The following is a 19,816-nucleotide window of genomic DNA, read 5'->3' as shown; positions in this document are numbered from 1 at the left end:
GCTCACTATTGCGATGACGTCATTGCTCGCATAGCGTGTGAATATAACGGAGGTTTATTATGCGTAAAATGAAAGCGAGTTGTGGGAGTGGGGGCGCCATAATGCATTTCAGCATTGCTAATCATCTGTTAAATGCATAATGAGTTGTTGGATGGATTGTGGTGGTGTTTTCTCCCAGGGCCCAATTAAAACAGCTTTGCTTTTTCGCCTGCAGCATTATGCGCATATGTGTGTTCAATCTGGCAGCTAACATGGAAGCATGAAGCTCATTTCCATCTTAGAACCGCCTCTTGCCTCTGCCGCTGTGTCTATTAACAAGTGCAAACCTTTTAGATGACAGCGTCCCCCCCCCCCCCAAACACCACCCATATCCCCCTAGCCACTAATCCTACCCACTCCTCAAATCCTGACTCTCTACCACCTTCCTATCCCTAGCTACGGCCATTTTCAAATTAAATTCACTAAGCGTCAATGACTGACTGACTGACTGACTGACTGACTGACTGACTGACCTTTCCATCTCATGACCCCGATGCGACCACTGGTCCAGCACTGTGGTAAAAAGCCCAATAACAGTAGTAAAAAATCCATTTAAATTTAGAAACAGTATAAGAAGTACACAAATAAAGAAGACGAATAAATACATGAGGTGCAGACAATGGAAGTACAGACGATATGGCGGAAGCATTTGAAAATTGCGCCCTGAGAGGAAAAATCAGAGGTGCAGTAACTTTTAACAAGAATCATGAAAAGCTTTCATGATTTCATGGCGCAGTATATGGCAAGTTGGACGAGGGAATGACGTGGAGAAATCTCGCATTGTGATTACATGAGCGTGAGAGCGGGGCGTTTGTCCCGACTATTGTGCTGTGCTGCGGTAACCAGCCTCGCGTCACTAGTCTCTTTTAACGTAAGTTTAGACAAGCCACACACACATACATGGGAAAAAAATAATTCAATTTCTAGTTCGCCACTGATTGGCCAAATTTATATAACTTTCAACCATTTTGAGCAACGCTGTTTCCATACAGGCCACCAGCGCTGGCTAGTTGTTGATATTTATAAAGATATTGCAGCTCTCATATAAATTATTTTCGAGGCGGTGGGCAAACTGTAATGGCGTCGATTTCCGGAAAAAAATCCTGAGCTGAGCACAGCCAAAGAGTATAGTAAAGACAAGAGGATACGTCATTTCTTGGTTTTTCCCATAGGTTTTTGCAAATCACCGTTTTGTTACATATCTGGGGGGTTAGTCCCCCTTTAAAGAAAACTGGACATTGAACAGACTGGCTGAGGTGAGAGAGACATGTGGTCTCACGCAGCACAGGGGGTCTTGCTGAGGAGGTGGGCTAAGTGGAAACAGACAAAGGGTATCGATTTGATTCGAACAATGGAGCCTCTTGAGAGAATCTTTACCAGGGACACGCCTGGCTGGGCTTGATTTGTGAAAGGATGGGCTTTGAGTAAGTTTGGTATAATATAGCAAGTGTAGTAGGTTGCATTTCATTCATCTGGTGAGGATGAAATGAAATGATGTAGGCCTATGTCCACATGTATTCTATTAATAATAGACATGTTGTGGAGTACAATTGGAAAAAGTGAGATGCTGGTATCTCTAGTGTTGGAGTCAAGACCACCGAGACCGCGTCAAGAAGACCAGGGATCAAGACAGAGACCAAGAACAACAGGGGATGAGACCAAGTCAAGACCAAGATCGTCCGGCTGACTCTGCTTAATTGCTTTGCAAAATCTTGTCATGTGCGTGAATCACACTGTCGCTGCAGTTGCCTGGCAGCGAGGAAAAAGGCACCCGGGAGTCTCGTGGGACGGCTGAAGTCATCCTCCTCTGTGGATGTCGGCTTCACCCAGGAGAAAGTTTGCAGCCTTTGTGTTTGTTTCTTTATTTCTGTCGTTCTGCGATATGTCTTCCACTCTCACATCTTCTCCAACACTCATCTCTGTGTTCACCCTTTTTAGATCTGTGTGCCAGAGCTCCCCCCTCCCTCCTCCACCTCCCTTCTCCATTCCCCCATCCCCTCCTCCAGTATAATTACAATATTGATGCATCACATCTTACCTATAATAGTAACTGAGACCAAAGCCGTGTGAATCGGAGATTGCTCTCTTGACGATTATTAAGTCTGTGTCTGTCTAAACTCGCGTCACCAGGGGGCTCTCTCTCTTACCGCCGGACCGGATAAACCCGGAAGTGAAACCCGGAAGTGAAACGCAGCTGCCTGCCTTCACCCGTTCGCGCTGCCTAGCAACATACCATAAACAAGAAGAACGCCATGCATACTCTCGCGAACATCTCTCGTTATATTCTAACAGGTTTTTTGGAAGTTATTTTGTGGTTATGGCCGAAGTGGCTGCTGCAAACCGTTTCATTTCACTTCCTGATCTTCCCTGGCCACAGACTAACACTGGCCGATTCACTCGGGGTTCAAGCGAGACTACTCTGCGTTGGTCTCGTCTACTATTAGAGGTAAGATGTGATGCATTGATATTAAATTTAGACTGTTTAATAACAATCGAAAATCTTGCTCGTAGCTGCTTTAAGAAGAGTGCCTTGGATTCCTTATTTTTTGGATTTCTCTGCTGCCTGCCACACCCATGCTTCTTCATCCAAAGAGCACCTTTCGTTTGACTATTTCCTCGCTGTTTTTTGAACGCCGGCCGTAGCCCTCCTCATCTCTTCTTTGACTCACCTCTGTGTGTTCAGATGCCTTGTTTGTTTCAGCACTTGTCCCGGTGCCTTTGATGAACTCAGCAGAGCAGTCAGCACAGGCCTCCTTTTAAAAACCTCCTGGGTCAAGTCATCGTGATCAAGCCTACAGTCGAGCTGACAAAGGCAGCCGAGGGAAACCTTTGAGATCTCCTTTGTTCTTCACTGTCAGGCCAGATGAGAGTGCAGCCAGCAGGCCTTCAGCCACAAGCCCAGGGAAGCATTGCGGGCAATTTGAGGCCGAGTCAATCAGTGTGATAACAGAGGGAGGAGGGAGCGTGTTGCTGATCATCTCCCCCGAGGACATGCTCTCCAGTACAGTAGTCTATCGTCTCTTCGGCTCATTAACTCTCCGACCGATTGTTGTCTACCTCAAAGATCAGACTCTTTCTGCTGGTGTGTGTTCTCATTAGATCCAAAGGACCCCCCAACAACCTGCCTAATCTGGAGTGAGGAAAGTGTGACTTCACGCCGTGCTTCAGCCGTGTCCGCCGACATGCTGAGAACTACAATGTCATATTTTACTACGTACTCGAAGAATGCTCCACTGTTCTGCACAAAATCAACACAAGTTTAATTATTTGAAGGAGAATTTCGGTATTTTTCAACCTGGACCCTATTTTCGTATATTTTGTATGTATAACTAATAAGTAATGTGAGCAGAAACTTTTTGAAATTGGTACAGTATTGACCAACATTGCTTCAGTTGACAGCCGCTTTGCCCACATGCCCCTACTGCACTAAACAAGCTTGTTTTTGCAACGGACACAGGCTCAGATTGTTATTGTAAAAGAGAGAGAGAGAGAGAGAGAGAGAGAGAGAGAGAGAGGGAGAGAGAGAGAAATGAACGCTTGTGTTACCTTGCAGCAGTGTGTTCACCCTCTCTCTGCCTGCTGTCCGTCACATTGGTAGAGATAGCTTTACAGGTCCGGTACCATGTAACTACATATGAATGCAAAAATGTTATTGTATAACTGGTGCACTTACTGTGTAATAGCTTTGGTGTTCATGTCTAATTACAAATAGCTCATACGTTGTTTGGGACCTGTAAAATGAAAGGTTACCACCCCGGTAATATGACATTACAGTAGGCTATTCAACATCAGATCATAAGAAACACCACCAGTCAATGACAATGTTCATTCAGAAACGTCAGCGCAGCAGGAACAAAGGACTTCCTGAATCTCTCTGAAGACCTAAGGCATAACAACAAGCTAGTCGCTGAAGGAGCTCTTCAGGTCCCTACAGACGTAGTACAATGGACGATCCTCATTATGCATGATATTGTTGAGCTCTTTGCTCTGTGTTCATCTCTAGCGAGTCAGGGGGTCGAGCCAATAATGGATCCTGGCTTCCTGCTCAATCTATTGATCTTGTTCCTGCCCTCTGATCTTAAGCTGCATCCTCCAACAAACAGCAGCATAAAATAACACACTTGCTCAAATGCTTTGCCACACGTGAAGGAGTGACCTGTCGATATATGACTCAAGACTGGGCCCCTTTAAAGATGTGCACTGGTGTTCTGTTTCCTGTCCAGCAAGGACATCAATATACTTATACAAGGAAACCACCTGAAATGAGGACAGGGTTTACTGCAGCCTGTTTCTGCCTGTTTCAGCCTGTTACCCTCAGGGAGGAAATACAGGGTCCCAAAAGCACGCACAAATCGCTTGAGGGACAGTTTCTTCCCGCAGGCCACGAGACTCCTTAACATACACAAATAGTGTAGTAGCTGTACTGTACCGCACTGTAGATGCTACCATTATGTATGTCTGTTTAATTGTATGTTTAATTAGGTATATGCTATTTGCACCTGTACGTCAAATACGTCGAATTTAAAATGTTTAAGTACGTCCAAAGTATGCACATGACATGTGCACCTATGTGCAGTGAATATGCCACTGTCTCTGACTTGTCTTATCACTCTACTGCCTTATTGCTTGTTGTGTCTCTTGTTGTTTTTGCACTCATATGCCCTGTTATATTTGTACTATGTTGTAAACGGAGTCCACAGCACAAGAATTTCACACGTGATACTTGTACCACGGAGTGACAATAAAAATCTTGAATCTTGAATCTTCTTCCTCAAATCAATGATAAACTCCTTGGTCTTAAAATGAGGTGGTTTTCATCACACCAGGATGTAGCCAACGAGTGCAGAATCATCCAGATTTTTTTTTCCGCAGGTGGCAGCCAGATGCCACTCAGCCTGTAGTTGGAGGTACAGTATATAATGAGAATAAAAATCATGACAAAACGGTGCCCTGGGGCGCACCCGTGTTGGTGATAATATACCTCACCAGCAAGCCTCACATAGGCTACTCAGGTCTGTATGCAGTCCATTATCCACCCATGCAACAGTGGTGTTGTTTATGTCAAAATCAATAAGCTTATTGGCTAGAATATGTGGCTAAATTGTGTTAAAAACATTAGCGACTCTAAGTGGGTGTAAACTCTGTGAAGCATATTGAGTGGAGAGCAGCATCCACTTCGACACCCTCCCTATATGCCAACTGCAATGGATCTTGGCACATGCAGAAACCTGCCGACTGAAATGCCCAAGTACAACTCTTGCCAAGCATTTCATGAGCTGAGAGGTGAGAGCAATCAGGGCCTCACGTCTTTTCCACTGTTAATCTGACAAAGCCTTCTGTGTCTGTGAAAATGAAGAAACCATTCAGTGAACGTTATTTCATTGTATCAAGTTAATGTGTATTGATGCGTGGGAGATTCATGATGTAACTTAAAGTAGGGTTTTAGAGGTCCATTGTGTGGCTTTGAATGCTCTTTCATCTTTTAATGAATGCAACAGAAATAAGTCAAATAGGTGATTCTGGAGTACAGACCAGAACAGCTGTATCATAAACTATATTATATGGAACAGAGTGCGAGATGCACAAGGTTATAGAGCCCAGATTTCCTGTTATCATGTAGCAAATGTAGCAATCAGTGTAATGTCAAGCATTGCCAACAACTGACCGTAGGCCTTTTTCACAGTAGCCATTTTGTGTCTAAAGGGCAGGAAGTAACACAGGTGCGCCAACACATTAATTAGGGTTTCCAACTTCCAGTCCATTTAGGTGTTCCAGTGCTGGGGCCCTAATGAATGAGTTGGTTGCACCTGTGTTTACCCTGCGTTTTAGACACATAATGGCTGCCGTGAAAAAGGCCCATTGTCTCATGATATCATAAATCCCAATATCCTTGTTCCTACCCAACATTTGCTTGAATACGCAATCGCTGGAGGAATCTTGAAGCAAAAATGACAAAGTGAATTTGGCACAAGGACACGGAGGAATGGGCCGATCCTCAGAGGAAGATCTTTGGTCACTTGTGTGCACCGTGGAAATGCCAGCTGACAACGTGAACCCCCCCCCCCCCCCCCCCCATCTGCCTCCGCTCCCCACCAGAGAATAAACCTCTGTGCATCAATTATACATGACAACACGGAAAACAACATCACAGCAAAGGCCGGACCTGGAAATGCTACACAAACCTACTGGCAAAAAGAATGACATTCCAACAAAACAACTTTTTAATTCCCCAAACGGAGAACTGTGTTACTGTAGGTAGATCAGCCTGCAATCTCTCATCAGCTGTTCTCTCTCTCTGTCTGGAGTCTAATCGTCTGCCAGGGGCGGACCCAAAAGGGTGGCCAGGGTGGCCCATTAGTGCAGTGCCACCCCAGAATTTCTTCTCATTGGCTGTTTTTTTTTTACTCTGCTTGACAGATTTTAAATTGCCTGAAATGTAAGCTTTTGCAGATATTTCACAGTCCAGTCTATGGAGTGTTTTTCCCTAAATAATCATTGGACAACGCAAGTCAAACATCCTTGTCGCAGCGATATATAAACTTTGCCCTGCAGATAATAATTTGTTTCATATATACAAACTTTTTGCTGAATCTTGAAGCCTTGGATCCTGACTCTTCGTCTCTCTTCTCCGTTTCCCGTCCGCGTGCCCCACAGGCCTCGGGAACAGATGGAGCTCGGGTGCGTCCAAAGGCCCGTCAATGCAGGGCTGATGGATGATGCCATTGGCAGGACAGCTGCGTCACTCCCCATTTGTGTCAATTCCATCTGACATTTCCAATTTAAATGCAGCTTCCCTTCTCCAAAGTTGCGGAGTGCCGGCCAGCCCAGGCAGCGGAGACGAGGATCCAGTGCCAGTGCTGGGCCCGGTCCACTCACTCACTCACTCTTCTGCTGGGACAGGTCTCTGACCTGGGTTGGGTACAGTAAATTACGTTGCATTTGATTAGTCAGCAAGATTTATTTCCTTGATCAAAGTTTAAAGTGATTTCGCTGAATGGCCGAGAGAGAGAGAGGGAGAGAGAGAGAGAGAGAGAGAGAGAGAGAGAGAGAGAGAAGAGTGAGATAAAGAGAGATTCCACTTTGACAGAGGGCAATGGCACCAAAGCAGAACACCTTTACTAGCCTGGCTCCAGACCTTCAAAGCCACGCCCACTCCACAGTTGTGGATTTGGTTTCAGTCTGAATATCAGGGTAGAACACCCTGCCTTTCTGGTAGCCTACATTTAGGCAAAATTGTATTTCTGGTGCTACAATCGCAATTAACCTGTGTGCTATGTATTTGAAGTGAAGCACCTATTCATTTGTCTCTCTCTGTGAAAGGTTTTACTTCAGAGTTTGTAGACTCAAAATAACTACAGGCTACATCTCCTATCTAGTGCTGCCACCTGATGCCCATATTGCATTATAGCAGTCTTGGACGTTCAAGAATATGTGTGCATGTGTGCTGTAGTTGTAGTAGGTAGTCAGTGCTCAGTGTCAATCAAGCTGAGGGGAAAGAGATGAGAGAAGAAAGAAAGAAAGAAAGAAAGAAAGAAAGAAAGAAAGAAAGAAAGAAAGAAAGAAAGAAAGAAAGAAAGAATATGCTTTCATATTCTGGGTGTGCTTGATATAGACAGTTTTAACTTGACAACAATAACAACCGTCACAACCCACCTGAATATCCGGGTTTACTTCCTGTATACATAGCTGAGCGCAGGCTGATATTCGGCTCATATTAAATGTTAACGTTAGGCCGTGTCTCCGACAGACACATTAACAAGGTAGCCTATTTCGGTCTTTATGTCTTGTAGTAGTTAGTAGTAGTAGTTGTTGTTGATAGTTGCCATACCAACCACCCGTCGGAAAGACGTGCACACGCTGGGTAGGAAGCGTTGTTGTCCCGGAGGCGATATTTTTTTTCGGATGATGGCGAAGGCTATGCGAAGGCATAACCCGCCCCTCTCTGCCTCTGATTGGCCTAGCGTCAAACTTCCATCCAAACACATTCGCTTGGCTATCCTGCATTACATCTCTTTCTACAGTCTGTGGTCAGACCGTCAGACTCAGTGGGTCAGACAGACATACAGCAGTTACGCTCGCTAGCCTGCATGAAAGACGCCAGTGTGTTTATGTTTTTAATATAGTCATATCTATGGTTTATAACGCTGCCACTAATCACAGGCAGAGAGGGCCAGGGGTGGGTTATGCCTTCGCCATCATCCGAAAAAAATATCGCTTCCGGTAAGCTAGCTAGCTAGCTAATGTTAGCTGCTGGTTGGTTGGCTAACTAGCGAATGTTAGCCGTTAGCTAACGTTAACGCGTTAACTAGACAAACACAGACATACAGAGCAATTCGTGATTTTGTTACTGTAGTTTCTGCAGAGTAACGTCCATGTACCTTTATGGATTGCACGGGGTTGGTATTGCAAAGACGAGCCAGTCGGGGGGAGGAAGTCCATATATGGTCCATCCGGTCCATCACGTCATCACAGGATAACGCGATTGGCTGGCTCAGATCTGTTCAAATCTGAGCCAGCCAATCGCGTTGTCCTGCTCTGTTTGGGACGTGTATAAAAGGCGACCGCTGACCGGGGTGGGTGGGGGGAACCAGAAGAGGAGAGGGGGAGAGGGGAGAGGGGAGAGGGGAGAGAAGAGGAGAGGAGGGGACCCAGGGGAGAGGGGGAGAGGAGAGGGGGAGAGGGGAGAGAAGAGGAGAGGAGAGGAGGGGACCCAGGGGAGAGGAGAGGGGGAGAGGAGAGAGGAGAGGAGAGGAGGGGACCAGGGGAGAGGGGGAGAGGAGAGGGGGAGAGGGGAGAGAAGAGGAGAGGAGAGGAGGGGACCCAGGGGAGAGGAGAGGGCGAGAGGAGGAGAGGAGAGGAGAGGAGGGGACCCAGGGGAGAGGGGGAGAGGGGGAGAGGAGAGGGGGAGAGAAGAGGAGAGGAGGGGACCCAGGGGTAAGGAGAGGGGGAGAGAAGAGGAGGGAGAGGGGGAGAGGAGGGGACCCAGGGGAGAGGAGAGGGGGAGAGGGGAGAGGAGAGGAGGGGACCCAGGGGAGAGGAGAGGGGGAGAGAAGAGGAGGGAGAGGGGGAGAGGAGGGGAGAGAAGAGGAGGGAGAGGGGGGGGAGAGGGGAGAGAAGAGGAGGGGAGGAGAGGGGAGGAGGGGAGAGGAGAGGAGAGGGGGAGGGGAGAGGGGGAGAGCAGAGGAGGGGAGAAGAGGAGGGGAGAAGGGAGGAGAGGAGAGGGCACAGACACCCAGGCCAGCCACCCCAACCTCCAGGCTGCCACCACCCAGGCCAAGTGCCCCTCTGCTGGGCAGACACCCAGGGCAGCCACTCCCACCACCAGGCTGCCACCACCCGCCTTGCCCCTCACACTGCCCGGGTCCCACACCCCCGCCTGAGACCCCCCTCCAGAACCCCGCGCACCAGGCGGACCCGGTGCATGGCGCGACGCAGTAAACAAACTCATGTTTCCCTCATCACCAGTCATGCTGGACATCAGTACAAGTGTGAGATCCCTCTCATTCCCGCAAATATGTAACGTAGCCTATGTAAATACAGTGTTGTGTAGTGGACAGGTCTGCCCATAAGGGGGGGTAAAGGGGTAAGCTTCGAGGGGCGTCGCCACTAGGGGGGGCGCTGGAGCCAGGCAATTTTTTTTAACACTCAAATATATCTCCCATCCTGAAAATGCGATGCAAGGAGTCGAACAAATACACAAAACACAGCAGCAGTAACAAGGCATGCTTGGGCAGGAGTGCTCCTGTGGAAAATAGTGCCATTCTGATGTAATCCCCCATCCGACCAGTGCAGTGAGAGGCAGCAATGTGCAGCAAGGCATCTAGTCTGCCGGAAAGCCAAAAGAAGAAGAAGAAGAACAAGGCAGGCTTGGGGCATGCTCCACCCTCCATACACTGTAGGGGGGAGAGTAGGCTAATGTTATAAAGTTTTACAAATTTGAATGTTACGATTAAGTTTAAAAAAAAAAGTAATGTTACGATTGTCACTCACATTTCAATTTAAATGTATGTTTATTATTTGTAATTCACCATTTCTCGCCTATGGGCGTGCTCTGTACTTAGGGGGCGTTCTCTGTAGGGCGTGCTCTGTACTGGCTCCAGCCGGGGACCCTTCTCGTCTGTTGACACATGGTTGACAGACACATTCGTTGTCGTTGGTCGTTGTTATGAATTTGGGACACAGCTCTGCAGCTCTGGATTTGAGCAACGGTCTCGAGAATGTTCCTGTTTTAATAGAAGGCGAAGTTGAATACCCTGAATTTCAGGTAATGCTAACGTTAGCCCCGTTAGCCCTTATATATGGGATAGATATCAGACCAACACTGCACACGATCTAAGTTTCCCGTTTCAAAAACATCATTGAGTAACGTTATTGTTTTAATGAGGTACGTGCATTTGCCGATTACCGTCGCCACCTGAAATTGCAAGTTTTCGACTATTCGTTAGAGTTTGTCGTCTTGTCAAGCTGGCTTCAATGGAAAGAAATCCTCTCACAACCTTAAAAATAAAAGCCAAGTTTGGAGTAAGGGAAATCATTTCTCCCACAAAATTGCTTTTTACAGCATACATGCATCCCTGGACCTTGCCCTGGACTGTGCAGGGATGCCACACAAAAAATACATAAAGATCAAGGTAATTGACAAAAACATATGCCTGGGCACAGTGGGCAGCTTTGTCCAGACAGCTGTGGGCTAGGCTGTCAGAAAGTATGATAATGGTGGTTCTCTGTTGTTACTACAGCACTTCACCACTCGATGGCAGCAAACCATCACAGGCCACCAGTGAATCAGCTAACTGCATTACAGGGATTCAAAAAATAACTCACTCTCTTGAACCAAAGGAGCTGGCCTACTTTACACTCCTTGTTCACGGTTTTGGCTCCATATTAATGTGGGCAGTTTTGGATATTGTATGGAAGTGTAGTTGTTTAATATGAGTTTGTTATATTGTAGCTTCAACTCTCATGTTGACTGTTTTCAAACACGCTGCAGCAAACTCAAGGCACTCTGATTTCTGCTCCAATACTTACTTCACATAAATGTACATGCAGTTGCATATTTGGCAGGAATTAGGGGTACTATGGCCTCACTTGAGAATAGGCCTCTTTTTGTTACAGTCCTGTGTCCATATCAGCATTTAGGCTCATACTCTAATTCTTATTCATCTTTTCTGATGTCATTTTTCCAGTATTCACCAGATAATGTTCAGGGACCAGGATGTGCCATTGACCCCAGTGAACTCACCCTTCCTGGGTGCTCCTGCCTCTCCCACTCCTGCTTGGCTGAGAGCTGCTCCTGCCTGCAGACATATGGGCAGGCATATGACAGCAGTGGCATGCTGCTGGACCCGAGCAGTGCCAACGCCGGTCACTGCGCGCCCGTGTTTGAGTGCAATGCACTTTGTGCCTGCAGTGAAGCCTGCCCGAACCGGGTGGTCCAAAGAGGCCCGAGGCTCAGGTTGGAGGTTTACCGCACCAAAGAGAGGGGCTGGGGGGCGCGGACGCTCGAGCCTGTTCCCCGTGGGACTTTTGTGTGCGAGTATGCCGGGGAGGTGATCGGTTTTGAGGAGGCCCGACGCAGACAGCTCGCCCAGCAGGGACCCGAGGAAAACAATTACATCATCGCCGTGAGGGAGCACGCGGGTCGGGGCCCCGTGACGGAGACGTTCGTGGACCCGGCCGCGGTGGGGAACGTCGGCCGCTTTCTCAACCACTCCTGCCTGCCCAACCTGTTCATGGTGCCGGTGCGCGTGCATTCCGCCGTGCCCAGACTGGCACTGTTTGCCGGCCAGGACATCGATTCCCAAGAGGAGCTGACGTTCGACTACGCGGGAGGCGACGGTATTCGGCCTGGTGCAGAGCCGTCGTCCACGCAGCGTGACCCCACCGTACAGGCCAGTAGGACAGATGCACTCCAGAGGAAAGCGTGCCACTGCGGTGCCCAGAACTGTGCCCGGTTCCTTCCACTGGACCTATCTATTCTCAACGTTTGATCGCATTTGCATCACATGTTTTATGTTTGTCAAGAGATTTATTGGTTTATGAATTTTTGACAGATGATTGTTGTCAAACCTTGTTTTGAATGCTTCCTCCTTCTACTGTATGAAGTTCATGTCTATTGTCAGTTTGGCTAAGCTCTTCGCAAATGGAACTATCCATGTTAAGAATGAGACAATAAATGCCACACATTGGTGACACCACAAACACAGTCAGCTGGTTGAGTCATGTCTGCACCTGTCAATGTTTCCTGTTTGGCCAGATAATTTCCCCAGGCCTCCGCTGACTGACACTGTCTTACTGCTGTCAACAACTCTCTTTGAGATGGTGTTAGTAAGAACTAAACATTAAGGCAAGCAAAATCATTTTCGATTTTGATACATCTATGATGGATTAATGCTTGCACTATAGGGCATTTCCCAACAGATTAGCAGTCTTGTAAGTTTCATTTTGTCCTAGCACATATAAGCCCCAAATCTGACACAGAACAAGAATCTGGATGCAGCAGGAGCATCCATGCTGGAGTGACAGGGACTGAAAGAATTAAGTTTAATAGGTTCCTTTTACAGATCTGTATAATCCCTAAGAGTTGCACTGGCTTTGTGCAAAGAGAAGCTGTCTCGATCCCCCAAAAACATCTGTATTCACAATTGAAGTAATACATGCCATACCTCCCACTCCCAGTCAACCTGACAATTCTTTCTGTCTTTGTGCGATGTAGTCTCCCCTCGAAGGTATTCTCATCGCACTCAAACCTCGAGAGGGGTGGGAGCAATTAAAAAGGGCCAGAGGGTATTTTTTTATATGGTAAGAGGTTTTATTCCCCTGTCAAAGGAGGGGCGAACGTGTCCCACTTTAGTGTGACCATTCTGAAATCAGGACCCTCTCCATCTGCCCCATTTCCAGTCTAGACCTGCTTTCATCTTATTAATATCCACATCTGGGTTAATTAGATGGGAGCCCATGTTCCGTCCACAAATGGGACCGGTGCTCCAGTTACGTTGGGGCTAAGAGAGCCTAAATGGTGGGGAGCTGGAAGCCCTCTGCCTATCAGAGACCACCGTCAAGTTGATTGGTTTTTGTGTCACGCAGCAGAGGACTGAACGGCACAGGACTTTGTTTATCGACCTATATTTTCTCCTCTGTGAGGGTTACCGATGTGTTTTTCCCTTTCAAAGTGGACTGCTCCTCAATGTCCCTGATCAGAATCTGTGTTGAGCTTTCTGGAACATTTTCAAGAATAAAAATAAAACCAATAAATCTTATAAAACCTCAAATGGAATGTGAAGACTGAACAATGTGATGTGAAGGATGTTGGTTGTGTAGTGGAACTCTGTGGCCCGGAGAGGACTGGGAGAGAAAATAAAGAGGAAAAATACCAAGACATCTCTCATATATACACAGTAGGCCAAAAAAAACAGATTAACACTATGATTATTTCTATATATACTATATTGAGGGCTTGGAGCCAAAGGGACGTAAGATTTTACAGGAGACATCTGTGTTGTCAGATTGAGCATTGCTATAAAAACAATACTGCTACAGTTTAAGTTGAATTATATGTTGACTTTTTTAAATGGCAAAAGAGTGAAATGTGCCTTTTTAGCACAAACATTGTCTCAATACAGCCATGCAGAATATGGACATACTGTATGTGTAGCCGAAGTAAAGTAAAACACAAATTTAAATCTAGCAATTGCACTTCAATCAACACTGAAATATACAGTAAAGCAAGATCAGAATTAATATCTTTATCTTGAAGTCACTTTGATCAAGATTGATTGATGTTTTTTTTCTGTAAAAACAAACAAACTTTGAATAAACCTTTAGACATAAGAAAGTACTTTTTGATTCTGATTGATACTACCCCCTCCCATTTGCTAGTATAATTAAAAGAAATTGACACATCACTTATTGATGTGTCCTGGCTGGGACACATTCAAAGGCCTGTAAAACTCATAGCACAATGCTTGTTGAGTGTCAAAAGTGGGGGTTTGCTTTGTTTGTTGTCAAAAGGGCCTTTCTGTGTGGAGTTTGCATGTTCTCCCCGTGCCTCCCGGGGGTTTCCTTCATATACTGTAGGAACCCCCTTCACAAAAACATGTAATATCCTGGTTGCTAATGTGGTTCCTCCTCTGGTCGTTAAGGGCGCCTGTTCAGAGGGAGGGGAACTGGTTGGAATAGCATGAACCTCCCACGTGCTATGTCCTACCGGTGAAGCTTCCTCTGGCAGGTGAAAAGAAGCGGCTGGCTAACTGCCCATGTCTCGGAGGAAGCATGGAGCCAGTCTCGGCTCTCCCCAGATCGGCAGCCAGGATTGAGAAATCAAGTGAGCACTAATGGGGGATAAAATGGGATAAAAAATCGGGGGGGGAAGGTGTAAGTAGTTACGTAGTAAGTTAAGTAGTTGATATACAAAACACTACTTTTACTACTACAGCTTTAAGTTTTTGTTGAATTAAAACTTAGGGATCATGATTTCAGTTGTGTCCTCTTGGCACTAAAAGGATCTCCACTGAGACCTTTCAATTGATATAATTTATAATATTCATATTCACCCACAATCGCACTTACACCCCTTTCTTTTAATTGGAGACTTTCTGCTGCTCGTTGTGGCTGCACAGAGAAGCAGATTCCATATTCCTTCAACACATCAGCCACAGTTATGACAAGAACATGTCTCATTTCTAATACATCACTCATGTCATTTTTGAGTCAGCTGTCCCTCAAATCCCTATGGTCACCGGGTCTGTGTACAGTAGGTGATTTGACACCAGTGCAAGCAGCAGGCTCCTCGACTCCCGACTGTTCAGAAGCTGAGCTGCAAATGAATGGCTCTTTTCCAGGACGGTCACCTAGCAACCAGCCGGCTAATCGCATGAGGTGAACTTCCCCCTTGTGGTGATGGCCGCAGCAAAACAAAATGCACATGTCAATGATGCTATACAATGCATGAGTACACAACACACCAACACAAAGCTGTTTAGTGATTTGGAGGTTGTGTTTTGGTGAGAACTCAAGACTCCTGACTGCTCTATAAGGCTATTTCACATCTATCTTATAACATCCTGCATTTCTGAAAAGAAGTATCTTCAGAAAAATAATACATGGAAATGTTTAGGAAAATGTTCTCAAAAAATGATTGCACTGGTATATCCCCATTCATTCGCAGAACTTCTTGGACCAAATGACATCATAACGATGTTTTTATGTTATATGAAGGTCGAGCAATAATGATAGTGATAGTGATGATAGTGACAGTGATAGTGACACCATGGCACAACTGGTCTAACTTACATCACTATGACATCATTTGGATCAGGAAGCTATGCGAATGAGCGGGGTAGCTCTCGTTCCGGGGAAGATGGCGGGAAGCTTATTTGCATATACTACCGATTTTGTAATGATACAGCTGGTTGAAAATCAGCCAAGTGGCCCTTTAAGCAAACAATGCAGATCTATGAGCTCTCAGTTATGGCGATTGGGACACTCTTCTCTGTTGCAGCCCCACTTTTAGGCTGATGAAACAGATGTATTTTTACATAAATATCGTACCAGTGTGCTTTAAGGTATAAGATACAAATATACCACATCTATTTATGGTGCGTCATGCATCACATCTTTAAAAGGGAATAGACACTATTTCAAGGTGAATGACCAGTGGAGAAATCAGGACTGGCAGTCCATTTGTCACAAAAAGAAAATGGAGCACCTCTCTAATGAGGACCAGATGTCCTTGCCATGAATGCTGTGGCCAAATCAAGAAAAAAACACAGTGATGAAAGAACAGCTATCTGCTCTGCTGGGAAACAGCTGGGCCACAGCTGGCAAAGGCATCTAAAGATCTCATGTGAAACTAGGCTCTTAACTCCTAACTCTGTTGTGATGTTAGCAACTGTCCATAAGGAAAGAGCTATAGCCTATTGGTAGAAGTTGTAGCAGCGTATTTACACAAATCTAAAGGTACTGTGAAAATCGGTTTTGATTGGGTTTTGTGGTTTGTATAAACTTGAAGGTGTAAAGTGACAGCTGTAAAAGTATGAAATTACTAAATCACTTTAATTCATGACCTTATTTTAAAGAGCCCTCTGACAAATGTTTAAAACAGCCGAAAACAGCACAGTGTGGGACCTGTGATCCAGAGCCATAAAGTTATTGAAGAAAGGTTTCAAATGATGATCTGAAATTACACAGTCGTGAAATAGTGACTACCAGTGGGACAGTGGTGGCCTAAAGGTTAGAGAAGCGAGCTTGTGACTGGAAGGTTGTCAGTTCAATCCCTGGGACCGGCAGAATAAACCTGGGTGGGGAAAATGAAAATACAGCACTTTTCCCTCCCTCATTACCACCATTGAGATGCCCTTGAGCAAGGACCTTAACCCCAACCGCTCCAGTGGAGCTGATCAGTGGCCAGCAGATCAGACTATGGTTGTAACTGGTCAGCTAGTATAAAGGTTAAAGAAAGGAGTATTTTGGCTTTTTACCGTCTGTAGCAGAACCCTTATTAGTATAACTGTACTCAAATGGCTCTTCATGAAACATTTATAGCGGTTTATAAAATTGATAGTGTCAGTCAGTTCTGATTGTCACTTTTTGGAAAACCACCACTCACTACTGTTCAAAAATTAGAATTCTTGGCTGAAGAGTGAATTTAAATATCATTATCCAATTGGATGTCAACAAAATGAAACAACGATTTTGAACCTGGCTTTATCCAATGTTCAGATTTCTGTTCTGAAATGTATGCAGATTAGCACATATTAGGCTAATGTCTCATTTGCACAATTAAACATACAATTTCATAAAACTTGTAATAGAAAAAATAATTGTCTCAATGTAAGTAATCAACTGGGGAAGTTTCATGGTGATATCTATTAATTAAAGTTTTTACTATTCACCTGTAGTGTTTTGGTAGGATCATATTTCGGTGATTTTAAAAACTTTTCCCTCATAGGATTTAAGACTTTTCTCTCTCATTTAGAACATATTGAGGACACAAAGTCCATTGAGTTTTGTTTTGTTAATAGTTAGAGGTTGACATAAATTTTGTGGTACACAGCAGAGGAGATTTTGAGTGTGCGAATTCTTTTCTTTATGTTACTTTGAATTTTTGTTAGTCTGCACCTCTTCAAACTTTTTGGGTGTGCTCCACTCTATATACTTTGAATGGACCATCAGTACTACCATACTATTTATTGCCTGTCAGTGTCAATTACGACACATTCGTTTATGGAGGATGCAGGCAGCGTAGCCAAAACGGCTACCAAAGTGACATCCGCCATGAGATTTGATGTGTTGCATTCTGAGATGCTTTTCCACAGTTGCTGTTTTTCACGCTATTCTGTGTAAACTCTTTAGAGACGGTCGTGTGTGAAAACCTCAGGAAACCAGCGGTTTCAGAAATAGGTACTCTATTTGGCTGCCTGTCTGGCACCAGCAGTCACGCTGCGGGCAAAGAAGCTGATGACATCACATCCCCCCCCCCCCCCCCCCCCCCCCCCATTCTGATGTTTGGTGTGAACATGAACTGAAGCTGTTGACCTGTATCTGCATTATCATGCATTGCACTGTTGCCACTGATTGTCTCAATGGATAATTACACAAATATGAATTAGGTGTAGGTAGTAAAGTGCTCAGTGAGTGTTCATTACAGCATTGCTGTCACAACATCATTTTGGTTGTTTACAGCACAATAACAACTGATTTAATGTGCTGAAGAAGTGAAATAGTCTTTTTCAGTGTGTGTGTGTGTGTGTGTGTGTGTGTGTGTGTGTGTGTATCGTGTGTGTGTTCTTGTATATGTGTGTATGTATCGTGTGTGTGTGTGTGTGTGTGTGTGTGTGTGTGTGTGTGTGTGTGTGTGTGTGTGTGTGTGTGTATGTATGTATGTATGTATGTATATATATATATATATATATATATATAGGGTTAGTTATATAGGGTTATATATATACGAGACATGTTTTAAACTGCTAAAATAGCATAAAAATGTAACCTATAAGAACCAAATGGTCTTATTTTCAACAGCCTGCTCCCATTTCTGGCCTACATACATTGTTTTGATATATTGACTAAATATCAAAGGCCTTTAGTCATTAATGACTGAGTTGCTCAGCGGGCAGATAGTGCTTCACCATCAAAGTGAAGTGTGTGGGAGGTGGCTACTGTCAGATTAGGTGGTGTTGGTTGAAAAAGAAATGAAAGACCCTGAGAGGTTTGTGTGGTCCTTCGTTCCACCAACACGCAGGATCCAATGTAGCTGTATGTATCTGTGTATGTGCTGTTCAGACTGGGTAGCAACCTGTTAGGAGAAAGGAGTGTCATTGGGTTTGTCAGTGGGCTCCTCCCATCACAGATGTTTAGTTGAACTAAACAACTCATGACACCTGCAGAAGGCTCGACAGGAAGCTCCGGCGCCGCAGAGGCACTTTGCACTTCCCTCCACAGCTGCGACTCCTAAACTTGCAGTTGGGGCATGTTGTTGTTTCGGGGTGTTACTAAGTATGTCTTCAATATAGACTGATGCCATGGCAGTACCAGAACCTCGACACAGGGACAGCTTCTGCCCAACTGCCATCTGCCTCTTCAATTAGACCAGAAAGCACCACAAATCAGGACTTTGTCACCCCCCCTTCCCCCCACGCCCCCATGTCCTCTGAGCACAACCGGCTCTCCAACGGGCTGGCGTCCCCCCATGGTCATTATCCCCCCCCCCCCCCCCAATTATATGTAATTTTAGGACTTTTACTTTGCACTTTATAATTTGAGTTTGTTTTCTGTTTTGCTCCATCTTCTGCTGTTGATGCGATCGCTGCACTGCATACTTGAACTAAGTCAAAATGTACATTTGTAATCTAATTACTCACTATGGCTTTTAATCTTGAATCTTGAATTTGGAAAATAAGTACATTTTGGGTGATCTCTGCTTCATTAAAGCATCTGATGAGGATGGATTTGATCATAGCCTATACACCCCACTAGTCACTATCTTGCATAACCTTACCTTAAATGACCCCTTGTGTCTACGTGCTCGGCAGTGCACGTTGCAGTATGTACTTTGACTATATTTTTTTAGATGACATCTACATGCCCAGCTGAGACAGTTATGCCAATGACAATGAGTAAGGTATTATACTTGTGTTCCGATTCTCAATGTTAGGATTTGGAATTGTTGTGCCCCCCTGGCAAATAGCGGATCCCAAGCACTGAGCCGTGACAATCCTATTACCCGCTCTTGTCTCACCTTTGCGGTGTCTGACAATACAGACTTTGTATTATGTAGTATCCGAGTATGTGTAAGGCTTACTTTCTGATCAAAGGTGGATCAAGTTGACTAATCTCTTAAAGCCTCTATGCCAATATTATTTCTATGTACTTGTGTTATGTATGGATTTGGAGTTTGTTTTGTTTGACCTGCTTGAGTACACAGACAGGTGAGCTACAGCGTGGTGAAAGTGAGACCTGCAGAGTCCACCGCCTGTCGTGATCCTAAGGGATTACAGTAGATTACAGAGCATGTTCTGCAGGGTAAATAGGTGACTTCATGACCATTGCCCCCTTGGATGTTGTCCTCGTTTAGCGGGGGATTAGTTCAAGTGGCAAACTGTTTGAGGAACGCCGGTTGTGCAAAACTCGACTTGCATCTGTTTTCCACAAATCAAATAGCTGGTGGATCATTTCTTCTGGCATATGACCTGTCACTTTGATTATGCTGTGTGGGGATGTGTGATGAAGTGATGCTATACCATCTGCACACAGTGCTTAATTGACTATTCAATCAATG

The 19,816-nt window shown here is 45.2% G+C and overlaps 1 protein-coding gene across 1 annotated transcript; it reads left to right on the top strand.

The window, feature by feature from the left end:
* The first annotated feature begins 10,174 nt into the window (after positions 1 to 10,174).
* Positions 10,175 to 12,096, top strand: setmar (SET domain and mariner transposase fusion gene). The gene is made up of 2 exons (XM_083660902.1): positions 10,175 to 10,303; positions 11,226 to 12,096. Exons 1-2 carry the CDS (start codon positions 10,205 to 10,207, stop codon positions 12,027 to 12,029), a joined length of 903 nt encoding a protein of 300 aa, XP_083517028.1. The 5' UTR covers positions 10,175 to 10,204; the 3' UTR covers positions 12,030 to 12,096.
* Positions 12,097 to 19,816: the final 7,720 nt, after the last annotated feature.

This window comes from Poromitra crassiceps (genome assembly GCF_964638095.1).
Source record: "Poromitra crassiceps genome assembly, chromosome: 25".
Lineage (NCBI taxonomy): Eukaryota > Metazoa > Chordata > Actinopteri > Beryciformes > Melamphaidae > Poromitra > Poromitra crassiceps.
This window is presented reverse-complemented; position numbering and strand designations above follow the sequence as displayed.